The following is a 13,027-nucleotide window of genomic DNA, read 5'->3' on the forward strand; positions in this document are numbered from 1 at the left end:
GACATTACAGAAAATCCACAACAACTGAATAACACAATTTTCATCTGCACTGTTGTAACACAGCAGTATTTCTGTAATATACTACAGTTTGGGTGTCTGAAAAGCATCTAATTCACACATTAAAAAGAAACAGAAAACACATAATTGTACTCATTGTGTAAGTCATTAAACTTCAACAGCTTAAACATTATTTGGAACTTTCACGTGACAAAAAGCTAGACAGGACTGTACAGTCAAGGAATTGAAGAACTAAGGGAAATGTTTTCACATATACAATTTTAGCAGTTGGGTGTCAAATGCAAACTAATTAGAGACTAATCAGTTAGTAACCTTAAACATGTAAATATACAAGCTATATAAGTGCACCAGTGTCAAATACAGACCTGTCTCCAGAACTTTACTACATGCTTGCAAAACAGTTTTCATTGACATTTGTCATTCATATTTTTAATTCCAGGTTTGGCACATAATTACTTCATTAAAGACAATTTGAATTTCTTGACATCTCTTTTGTATTCCCAGTTCCCTTGCCTTTCCCATTGTCTTTCCTTTCTAAATAAATTTACCTCCTATTCTGACTATCGTTCTTATACAGAAACTCAGGCTATTCAATCTCCAAATGAATTCTCCTTTTAGATAACTGGAACAGATTTCTCAGACAGATATATTTATATTTATATAGACATATTTTAATGTTGGGATCACTGTCAGTCACTGGACAGACACAACAGATGTATTTTAAATTTTTTTACCTATATTTGTCATTTACATGAACTACATTGTTTCTCAAACATCTATACAAATATCTATAGTGCTTATCAATGACCACTGGAAACACAGAAACAGCAACTACAGTAAGCTTCATGGTACTTCTGAACACTAAGCATGCTACTCATTGGCAAACTCTAGCTCTTACCCCAAGAAGGTGAAGCTGTCCAGACTTCCGGATATCTGGGATTTTTTTTTTTCATATTTTCATGTTTATGTACTTTTAGTTTCTTTGCTTCAAAGCTCCCTTCTAAGGATTTCCAAAAAGAAACCTAAAACTTACCCCTCTAATTCCTGTCAGCTTCTCATTAAAATCTAAGGACTCCTCCCAAACCCCTCAACAAATGAGGAGGGAAATCAACTTCTCTACAGAATTCTCTCATTACTTGCCAAACTTTCCTACAACCATACATTAGTGATGTGTTTTTAAAAACCTTGATTCTTATCTCACTGGTTAAGAATAAGATCATCAGATAATTTTATACTTAATTCCAAGCCAAGGAGGACACACAAATTCTCAGGCTGTATGTACGTTGAGGCTGAGAAGAGCAAGGACGTAGCTAGGTGAAGACCTTTGACTGGGGTTTTAACCCACTGGTCTACAGGAGGTTTTTTTGGCTTTAGAGGTTTGTTTGTTTGTTTGTTTTGTTTTTATTTTCGTTCTTGTTTTAATATATACAAAATTTCACCTTTCCTAGACTTTAAATTTTAAATAAATTAATGTATATTAATGTCAATTTAAAATAGTTAATTCTTTGAAAATCCTAAGCAAGTAAGTCATATTCTTTTTTATAGCTGGTATACATGCCTTTTGTTAGGAATAAAAGTCATTTGCCCAGCATCATTTAGCGATGTTAAAAATTCTGACAAAATTACATATTAACTTCCTCACTACAGGTAGATAAGAACAAATGAAGCTACATTATATATACAATATTTAATATTCATATTTTTTATGTTAGTTTTCATTATTTAGTTAATAATGATGATTTGCAAAGCGTACTGAGAAAAAAATCACTAGTGATTCCTACCCTTTACTACACATGTAGCCATGCAGTCCCAACTTTAAAGTGACAAAACTTCATACTCTTATGTAGTTACTTTCAAACTGTTTGTTAAATGTTTCTAATTAGTTTATGTTGCTTAAGTCAGATTATATTAAAGACAGTTTTCATTTCAGATGTGGCTTTGAAGTTCTCTCAAGAATGATGACGTCTGTTTCCTTCACATAAGACCACATGCTCAAAAAAAAAGCAAGATGCTTTGCTCTCACTCCATTCTTCCTTTTTAATCCTTATCTATACCTGGCCCATGCGAATTGCTTCTTGTTCCTGCAATTCCTGAGCTCAATTCTTAAGTTTTTCAGCAATGCCAGTTTTAGTCACACATTGTCCACACACATAACACATATATAACACACACCGTCTATCAAAGTAAACTAGAAACACAAGGAAAACACTCAAGATCAAGTACCTTATATATCTACCCAAGTTTATATAGGAAACTACAATTAATTAATCAATTCATTCATTCATTCATTCATTTATTCATACATACACACATTTATATCCACTTAAACACCTAGTGTCACCTGTGATTAAACACTGGACACTACTGAAACAACAGCCTGCAGGAAGAATGACAGTAACCTCCAACCCCAATAGAACTTAACCCAAATATACATCTGATAAGCACATATTATCACTAAGGCCTTTTGTTTAAACTTAAAGCTATATAAGAGAGAGCTTCAAAATCACAATAAACAGTTAATGATATTAGAAAATACTTCTCCAGTATGCATCACAAGGAACAGTGGCATAAAGGGCTAATGGACAGAAAAGTAGAAAATTTAATGAACTGGATCTTTAAACAAGAAAAGAATAATATTTCAAATAGATACTAATCAATTAGTACTGTTAGTTTTAACTCATGTTGCTTTATACTTAGTAATATTCAAATTCTTTTTACACCATTTTGATTACCTAGTAAAACTTGACACACTTAGGGAAGTTTGTTTGTTTGTTTGTTTGTTTTTAAATAAAAGTTTTTAAACTTGAAGAAGTCCTATAATCCTTGGAAGCAAAGATTGACACAGAAAGTCAACATTTTTTTAGAAAAAAAAAAAAACAAGGTCAATACTATTTTTAATGAGAAAAAAAATCACTGAGCTAAGAAAAACTAGAAGCAAAGAAAAACAACCTTATAAACAGAGAGAAGTAACCAGCTATAGAAATTAACAACCTTTATAAAATCACCCTTTTCCGAGACCTACTGCAGGTAAATAGAAAACAACTGAACTACATGGCCATTTATAATGTACCTATCTTCTAGTTAATGTATGCAAGGGCAGAAGCACTGTCACTACACCTCCACAGAAGCAAACCAACTACAAAAGTACTACTCACAAGATAACCACACTGAGTTCCCACCTTGGTTTAAAAAGTCAGATGTATTCATTTCAAACCAGGGGAAAGAAAAGTACATACTTTCTCAGTCGTATCCAAAATGGAAAAGAAAAAAAAAAATGTCAAGTAAAATAGTGAAATTCTGCCTATACTTCCAAAAAAGTCAGAAAGCTGTCCAGGTTAAAAGGACAGCAGGCATACTGCAGCCCTGCACAGAGCATCTCAATGTTCCCTGACTTTCTGAGCTCTAACTCTAAGCTCTGGGGGGACAGCAGCCCTAAGCTCCTCACTTTCACGCAATCCCACAAGTCCACCATCACCGCAAACCCTTTAAACAGAGAGCTTCGGACTTAATACCTTTCTGGTAAAGATACCACAAGATATAAAGAATTAAATTCAATAATTGGCGGCATTAACAAAGCACAGTTCCTCAGAGTGCAGAGACACAGGGCTAGATTTTTTTAAGGAAGAAAGGGTGCTTTACAGCCAACCTAATAACAGGACCAAATAGCTGTCTCCAGATGAACTGGAAGGAAGCATTTGATACTCAGAATCATTAGGCAAGATAAGATTCCAGAAAGTCTACAGTCACCGTTTTGTTTTTGATTTTTAATTAGGTTTAAAGTTATGTTCATGTTTCCTTGATTATCATTAATCCTACAAAAAAATATAACTTAAGACAATCCATATGACAAACTCCCCTAAATAAATGCTAATTCATCTGCACCATCTCTGTTGTTCTGACTAAAACTGAAAAACTATTCTACAATATCAATAAATAGAATGGTTTATATTAATACAATGAAGAAAAAATAAATACTCTATATCATTCTGTGCTACTGAAATGGCTACTGAATTGGCTGAAATGGCTACAAAGAACAGGCCTTAAAACACAGTCAACCTCAACCTAGTCCTAGAGCAGTATTAACAATGTTGATGAGTCCTTTCATTAGCAGCAGACTGAATCAGCATTTATCACATTAAAAGCAACAAAGGGCTTGAAATCTCAGCTACTGAAGTTGTGTGATAATCCTTCTTATGAATGGCATTATAGGGTTTCAAAGTAAAATGAATCTCAAAAATCTGCAAAATGAAAAGAACTTATTTCTCCAACCTTCAGAAGCATATGTACATTTCGTGAGAAAAATGCCCTGTAAAATTTAAAAGTTGTTGGATTTACATCAAAATTTGCTAAAAATTACATATACTAAATAGTAAAATGTAAGTATGTCTACAAATAAAAAATAACAATTTTTAATATTTACTGAATAAAAGCTAGTTTAAGAATGGCCAAAAATGAATTTTCTCTACCAATTAATCTTACCTGAATCATCTTGTTCTTAAAAACAAAAACCAAAGTAAACAAAAAACAAAAAAACAAAAAAAACCCTCAAGATGCTGCTTTCATTTCTCATCTGGTCCTGCCAGCAATGCTATGCCAGGCCCTGCAGGAAGCAGCAGGAAAACACTGGTGACATGCACACAGGGTCTGTGCATGGTCAAGATCTGTCATGGAATGATGTCCACATTATGGCTTAAAATTAAAAATACTGATATTATCTAAAACATTATCAGCAAAAAAGAAAGCAAGCTTTTGCAGTCTTACAATGTTTACTCTTTCTCTGTGCTGATCAAATCTTTTAAAGTCACAGAGAAGTATGTATGTGAAACAGCAATGTGTCACTTTCACATGGTCAAAAATAATAATTCCAGGTATCAAATTTGAAAAAAAATCTTGATGAAAAAAATGGATGATACTATTGATTGGTAAAAATTGAATGATAAATTCTAAACCTTACCATTCCTGTGTATCACCAAATTAGAGTCCATGTATCCCCCCAAAAAAATCAAATTAGCACAGCCAACAAAAGTCTGTGGACCAACTGCTCCCCATGCTCTTTAAGATGTCTTTTACTCTGTTTATATTTCCACTACATGGAGATGTGGTAGCATCTTCCCAGATTCTGCGTGAATGTTAGAAACTGTTTTTCATTCAAAAGCCTATAAACACACAAGACTGCAATAAGATATACTTACGGATATGTGTGAAAGCCTACAAGGTATTTGTATACATACTACATACCATATGGAAGTCAATACCTCAGACACATTAAGGGATTTTTGAAAAAGCAATATGTGGCAGACAGTTTTCTTCAGTTTTTAGTTTTAGTGTTTCTTAAGTTTATTGTAAAACAATGTGGTTGCAAAAAAAGTTTTCAGCAGAACTACTATATTTAGCTCTAAGATAGATATTTAACATAGACTATACCTGTCATGTTGTTGGAGCACTTCAAAATACTTTGCAAAGTAACTTTCAAACACCCTCAAATTCTTCAAAGACATGACTAAAACTTAAGTGTATTGTTGTTCTTATAAAACTAATCAAATGTTAACCTAAAACAATTAAGAAATATTAACCTAAGGTAATTTTTTTTAAAGTACAAGGTACTTCGCTCAGTTATGGTTTTAAAATCCATTTTAAAATTTAGGCATTTAGAAAGTTAAATGTCTCTTTCTTTTGTCTCAACACCTATATCTTAGGTCCTTTCTTACTAGAATTTCCATTAGGTCATTGAAAACTCATTTCACTTACAAATATTTTCATATTGAAAGTGTGAGAATGCTGTACCTTTACAGATGAAGAAAATGGTAACTGCAACAACCTAATCATAGATAGATAGATAGATAGATAGATAGATAGATAGATAGATAGATAGATAGATAGATAGATAGAATAGCATCGCTTGTTGGATGTTGTGATTTCTACCATGACACTTCAGTCTCTGAGGGTCGGGTTAATTAAGCTGCACAGCAGCTGCAATGCATTGTGAGCCACACACTGCTGTGGTTCCCACCAGTCCATTCCAATTACCTGTAGTATTCCAGCTCCAGACAAGTGACAACCAACCACTTCTCTGGAGTCACTTGTTCCCTCAGGTCTACTGGTAAGTATTAGAACCAACCAACCTCTTTTTGGAAAGAACTGCAAAGCTGAATGCACCTGCTGCAAGCTGCAGTGATGAGTCCCAGAGAGATGTTTGTCAGTCAGATTTCTGCAGATGTTGTTTAACTTTATGCTAGAGCTGTATCCAAAGATGGAAATGAGATGGCAATCAAGCACAAATCTCCCAGCACCTTCCCTCCAGCCTCACATTGAGCACTACTTGCTCCTAAGGCTAAGCAAACTGAACCAAATTCTATAGTTTTATAAGAGATGCTTATTAAGTACAGAAGTTTGGATAACAGGTGGTATAATGTGTGTAATTAATAGTACTTGCATAAACTAAAAAGAAAAATCATCTAAAGCTATGGCAAAATAAGTAATTCTAATGATAAATTGTTGAGAGCTGGTTTATTGTCAGGGATTTATAGCAATAACACATATTACTTAGCATTTCTAGGCCATGGATCATTTATTCTCCTTGGTATATTAATATAAAACATCCTCAAAACACATATGTTCAACTCTTTTACCAATTCTCTTCACTATTGCTAAAATCATGTGATAGTGTCTGTACAGTAATGTTAGATTATGCCTTATAATTTCACATGTTTCAAATGAACTATTTTTCTAGAACACAGATGGCTTCAAACAACATACTTCAAAGTGACATCGTGCCATAAAAACTCATGAAAACATCAATCCTATAAGCTAGTAATGTTTAACAATTTGTTAATTCAGTGGTAGGCAATCCAATGTCAAAATGAAATAAAAGTGAGCAAATAAAGAAAACACCCAAGGCATGTTATGCTAATTCATCGTTCTGAAAAGCCCCTGCCACGAAGTGTTTGCATTTACGAGATTAGCGTAAAAGGTATTTTTATATGTTCATAAATATTATGGCATACCAATAACATTCTTTCACTTGTAAAGAATTTCTATGGCTAAAATACAAAAATAAAGTATTAAAAATGACAATAAAGCAAAATTTTGAGCAATACTATTGTCTATGTGAACAGTAAGTTTCCTTCACCTAAGGATTTGGAAAAGGAAGATATAGAATCACCCACAACAGTAGGTACTATCTCACACATAGACAAAACAAGCTTAAGATTATAGAGAAAAACGCTTGATGGACAGCGAACTCTCTAGCAGCACTGAAGCCAGTGCTGCAGAGAGGGCTAACTAGCACGTTACACCAACCAACAACTCCTGAGACCAAAATGCTCTATTTTCTCTACGTGTTACCATTCGGTCAGTATATTGATCTCGCCCTAAAATGTGTATCAATAAATTTCTAAGATATTTTACAACTGAGATAAAAGAAAAATGCATAGCTTGGAACTCTGAGAAGCTGTGAGGAAATGACACCCACATGGCATTCATAACCAATATTGCCAAAATACTTTTTCTTCAAAAGCATAAACAAAATGTCCAATTTAAAATTTACTTTCTCTGATTTTATCTATATAGTTATACAGATAGACATATAGATATAACTCAATTTCAAGCCTCAAAAGTTAAATAAACCACTAAATTTTACCACATCAAAACAAAAATGGTGCAATGCAGTTCTTTCATTGAAAGAATTTTAACTTACAGTCAGTCTGCTTTTTCACTATCAAAAAAATTAAATGGATAAAAGACTTCTATTTTTTAAAACATCACCTAAATTGGACACCACTAAGTCAGAATTTGAAGAATCTAAAAGCAACATATTCAAATTTCAACTTAAGCAATATAAAAAGAGTACTATATATTAAAAGTGATTCAGGTTTATATCAAACCATACATAGTAAAACAATATGAAAAACACAGAAATAGATTCCAATATTATATAGTAAAGGAGTCCTGTTTGATTGGCATCAGGCCTGTCTCCAGTGTCAAAGGACAGAAGCAGATCATGGATGAGATGTTCTAATATTCAAAGCACACGTGAAAATACTGATATATTCTTCATTATTCCCAACTAATTATGAATGTGTTCAATAAGTTCCTTTAATAACAAACTTGAAACATGTATTAAACTTTAACAGATAAAAATCAATCAATTAATAAAAATAAAACATCATCAGATGACAGGAAAAAGAATTTAGAAAAATAACACAACCACCCTCCTGAGAATGCAGACAGTAATTCAGCCTCTACAAGGAGAAAGCTGCTTTTTACCACCATCATCTCTGTGTAACCTACTTATAAAAGAATACATAAACAAGTCCAATTAGACGTCTTTAATCAAGTTAGGAAAACAGCTACATTCCTAAATCACCAATGAGAAGTCTGTATCCTAGACGATTGAGTTTTAGAGTATCAATATATAGAAGAAATATACAGAACACAAAGTAAAATCTACTAGTGGTTCATTTTCTTCTAATTCCAATGATAGAAATGTACTTTTCAACTCCACATTACACAATCCCCTTGTCACTTCATGCATGAGACATTGAAATACATACAATGTTTAGCTGTATAAACTTTAAAGTCATACAATTTATTTTGTCTTCTTCAATTTGATTAAAGGTTATAAATCTTTATTCAGAAATGTAGGTTTGCTTATAATATAACAAAGACACAATCTGACCTAAAAGATAAACACATTTATAGAAATCATATTAGCTACAGTTTTTTTTGTTTTCTTTTTTGTTTTGTTTTGTTTTTTTTTTTTTTACATATACTCATTATTTGAGTTGAGGTGCATTAAATGTTCCAAAAGGTGACTGCATTCCGGGTTAAACATCGTGGAGAAAGTTTTAAAAAATACACTAGTATTTTTACTAAGTGTTTAACAATACACTTACATTTGATTTTAGATGTTAGGAATTTTAGTATATCTAGTAGTTTCTATAACTAAGTTGCATTATCCTCCTAATGTACTATAACCAAACAAGATCCAGAAAGAAACTGCTTCACTGAAATAAACCCCAGGAACGCTCATTCTGGTAGAACACAGTAATCATAAATACATGTTTGTGTGCATATGGATGTATTTATCTGAGACATACAAATATGGGCTGTGAAATCATTGCAAAACCCTATAGGATCTTCTTTGTAACTGAACGATATGAATCATGGAGTCTAATGTAGTTCATCTGGATATGTGCACAGCAAGTATCTGTTATGTACAAGAAGGTAGAAAAAGCTCAAAGGCACTTAGACTGAATAATACTAAGACCCTAGATAATTTTACAGGGTCTAGCCAAGTGTGAAAAGAAAACACAGGAAAATAAGTATCTGAAAACTGGAGATGTGTGTGTTCAAAGAGTTAATTATTGAATTAAAATTTCATTTTAATACAAACTATTGAGAATTCGTAAAGCTTCCAAGAAACTACAGGGATTTGTTTTGTCCTTAAAACTGATATCATAGCCTATATTGACTCCCACCTGTTAGAGGCCAAGAATGAGCAAGCCATCTTTTAGCTGATGCTTTAACTCATTCTTGGTCAGGTTACGTCACTACATGTACAAGATTTTATTCAAAGCATTGCAGCTTCTCATTTTGTCCCCAAAAGAAAATTCTTGCTATATATAAATAACATCTTTACATCATAAATAAAATAAGTAATTTTCAGGTAACAAAAAATGTAAAAATAAGTGGACTAGAAACAAAAGATCTAATTCTTAGTGCACCCTTTCCAGCACACTGAAAATAAACTACATTCAAGTGAAAAGGCATTTAATTTGCTATTTGGAATATCCGGGCTAAACATCAATTTTCTGTAACACCCTATGTATCTGACAGCACCTCATGTATAATGCAGAAAAGCGTTTTCATTTTCATCTATTGACAGGGTATTTAATTTGCCACTGCAGCTCTTCCTAGATCTATCATGTTATTAATTCTGCAATCAAGCTCTTTTGAGTGCTTTTATTTAAACTAAGTATTTTCACAATTCCACACTGATTTTTATTATAATATACCTGTTCGATGCACCAACATGAATATATTAAACTTTCCAACTACATGGAGAAAAGTTTCCGGAGATGAGGAGTGCCATCGGCAAACTTTAGAGAACCACAGTATCTAACAGGTTACACGTCCGTTTAATACATTTAATATTTCCCCAAAAAATACTGTGTTCAACCAGTAAAGCATCAGCCATTCCAAAATCTTTTCCAGTGAACAGTTGGTTTCTAACCCAGATGATTAGCTGTGAAAATGAAGTCCTCCAAGGGTTGAGCCTCCCTCGGTCCATGCCAGTGTCCAAGTACTACAGAGCTCTTGGTAGCCAAGACCTCTGAAAGCAATTCTGCTTTCTTTTCCACCAGGAAAACACTAAGCAGGATAGCTCACTTCAGCACTGAATTAATATTTTTACAGTCATAAAACTAAAACAACTTCCTGAAATTACTGAAAGCTAGAGCTAAGCAAAGCAGATGAGCTAACCATATTTATCACCGGGGGTTGTGTTAGTCTACTGTGATTTCACTACTGAAGATACATCTACCGAGGAATAGAACTAAGGAGAATGCAAAGAAAAAGATGAACCTGAGGAGACGTACAACACAAAAGGAGGAGCCCAAAAGTCACACAAAACAAAGCAAAACCAACAACAACAGAAACCAAACCAAACAAACAGAACTGAAAAGCTAAGTCCACACAATCAACCTAGGAAACCTGCGATGATCTAGCAGGTTACTGTCCCTCACTGTAAAGTGTTTCAATCAAATATGGCTCTGAACACAAATCCTAAAACACTAGTCCACGTCTTGCGTGGCACTGTGGTAAATTTCTTATCCCAATAAGATTCCTAAAGTATTTTAAATATCTGAAGAGACAGCTCTTGTCCTCTTTACTTCATCCAGGGCCAACAAACAAAGCAACGAAGCAGAAAGAGGTACATAATGGATTCAGAAGTAAATGGTCCATTCTTTAAGAAACCACCCTGTCCCCTCCTCTGAATTCACTCTAAACTAATTGTCATTACAATGATGTCTGTAAACTTCAGAAGAACCACATTTCCTTATGCCAACTGTCCAGGGTTCTAGCTCTAATTTTTAAGTTTTTGTGCTAACAATTAGCATTCAAAAACACACAGAGATTTATATCGCCATTAGTCTAAATCACATACACGGTATATCAATTAATGAGGGAAAAACATGAACAACAATGGAAATACGCTGAAAAAAATTCCACAATGTATGCTAATGTAACACTCAGATCTCTACCATTTAATTTTTTTTTAAGACAACACACAACACATGTAGATATTTGGTGTTTTTCCTTGGGAATTCATCATACAATTTCTTTACCATTTCACCTACCTGGATAAAAATCTTTGGACTTAGACAGCTTGATAGTGGCTCCAGTTTCTTTTTGCAACTGAACAATTGTCTGTCCTCCCTTCCCAATTATAGATCCAGCAGCATAACTAGGTATGAGAACCTTTAGAAAGTACTGGCCGTCCTCTGAAAAAATGTAAAGAAATACATTTGATTAACATGATAATTTTAAACTTTCAATCCCCAACCCACCCTCCGGAGAGAAAACATCGAGTAAACAAATGGACATAGAGTTGCAAAGCAGCACTTTAAAATGCTTAAGGAATGAAAACCACCAATTGCACTGAAAAACAAGTATTTACAAAATCTTCCCCAGTTTTGGGGATTCACATGTTCTAACAATTTGCAGCACGATAGAAACTGAAGAGTAAATTCCAGTTGTTACTCCAAACATGAAAGTCTTCCAATTCTGTGGTTACCATGGCAAAATAAAAGAAACTGACCCTTTAACAAAACTTCAGAGATTTAGAACATGACAAACCTTCACTTAACATACTGAAGATGAAAAAAAATCCAACACTGTAAATAGTGATCCGCTAGATTTGTCTGTCATAGCAAACATAAAAGACTGCAATTAATCATTGACTATATCCGACTTTAAGTATACAAAACAACCATCTTCCTGTAAAATAGTCCACCCAAACTGTAGGGTGTATTCCAAGCCTTGCGAAACTGCCAGAGGGGAAAAAACGCGTCAATGTGGTGGACTGAGAATCTAAGTAATCCTGATGTATTTCCGTGGCACTTCTAAGTCTACTATGATCTCGGCTAAGCTCATTAATTAAAAGACCTTAAGAAGAATCTTGCCAACACTAAAAAGCTTACAAGTTATTTATTCTAAATACACTCCAAAGTCACCAATAGATAATGCTCCCTCTCCAAAAGAACCGTAAAACGGAGTCGGGGGCGGGAGAGATTCGATGAGCCGTGAAAAAAAGAAAAATGAAATGTCTCAGAAAATAAAGCCAACTCCATAAACTTTAGTTTCCGTCAACCTGATCACGTCTTAAATAGGAAACTTCTTGGTAAATCCAGCTCTTTACTGTGAACGAGCATTCCGAAATTTTGCGATGTGCCACTCACAAGACCCCCATCCATTTCTAATGTATATGCTGGAGATAAATTCACCTCTGCTTCGATGCATTGGATGCATTGTTAAGATGACTCCAGTGCAAATGAAGAAGCGATAGCGGTCCCGTTATAACTCATCTTCCGAGGAAGCGCAGGATGTTAACTAACAAGTCACCGTACCAGACACCCCCCTCGTATATGCATACCCTTGAAGACAAATCAATGCGATATTTGTACCGACCATGTAAGTGCGCTCAGGGCATGCACTCATCAAGATTTTGCATACTACTTGTGGCCCAGAGCAAGGGGATGAACAGAGGCAAAAGTCTCCGGTGCCCCCAGCATCTGCAAGCCGCTACCCAAGTGCCATTTATTTATTTATTTGATCAGACTGTTAAATGCAGCGCGCATCTTCAGGCGGCCATCACCTCTCGCGGGGGGCGGCCCTGGGAGCGGACCCTGTCGCCGGGGCCAGCACCGGCTGGGGCGAGCGGGTCGGCTCGGAACCCCGGGTCGCCATCTTGATGAGACGGGGCCGGGGCAGGTGCAGGGGAGGGGGC

At 34.7% G+C, this 13,027-nt stretch overlaps 1 protein-coding gene across 10 annotated transcripts in view; it reads right to left on the reverse strand.

Moving 5' to 3' along the window:
* Nova1 (NOVA alternative splicing regulator 1) overlaps nucleotides 1–12,994 on the reverse strand; it is a 126,627-nt gene extending 113,633 nt beyond the window's left edge. For 3 of the 10 annotated variants that reach the window (XM_031357496.1, XM_031357493.1, XM_031357499.1), the window contains exons 1-2: nucleotides 12,525–12,994; nucleotides 11,379–11,522 (exon numbers count right to left, since the gene is read on the reverse strand). In XM_031357496.1, coding sequence (XP_031213356.1) covers nucleotides 11,379–11,522; nucleotides 12,525–12,549 — 169 coding nt within the window. In that variant the 5' untranslated portion in view covers nucleotides 12,550–12,994. Of the gene's footprint in view, nucleotides 1–11,378; nucleotides 11,523–11,839; nucleotides 12,361–12,391; nucleotides 12,499–12,524 lie in introns of those variants that run through there. The other 7 variants (XM_031357501.1, XM_031357500.1, XM_031357495.1 and 4 more) reach the window with 6 other exon arrangements.
* Nucleotides 12,995–13,027: the final 33 nt, after the last annotated feature.

This window comes from Mastomys coucha, unplaced genomic scaffold (genome assembly GCF_008632895.1).
Source record: "Mastomys coucha isolate ucsf_1 unplaced genomic scaffold, UCSF_Mcou_1 pScaffold6, whole genome shotgun sequence".
Classification (NCBI taxonomy): domain Eukaryota; kingdom Metazoa; phylum Chordata; class Mammalia; order Rodentia; family Muridae; genus Mastomys; species Mastomys coucha.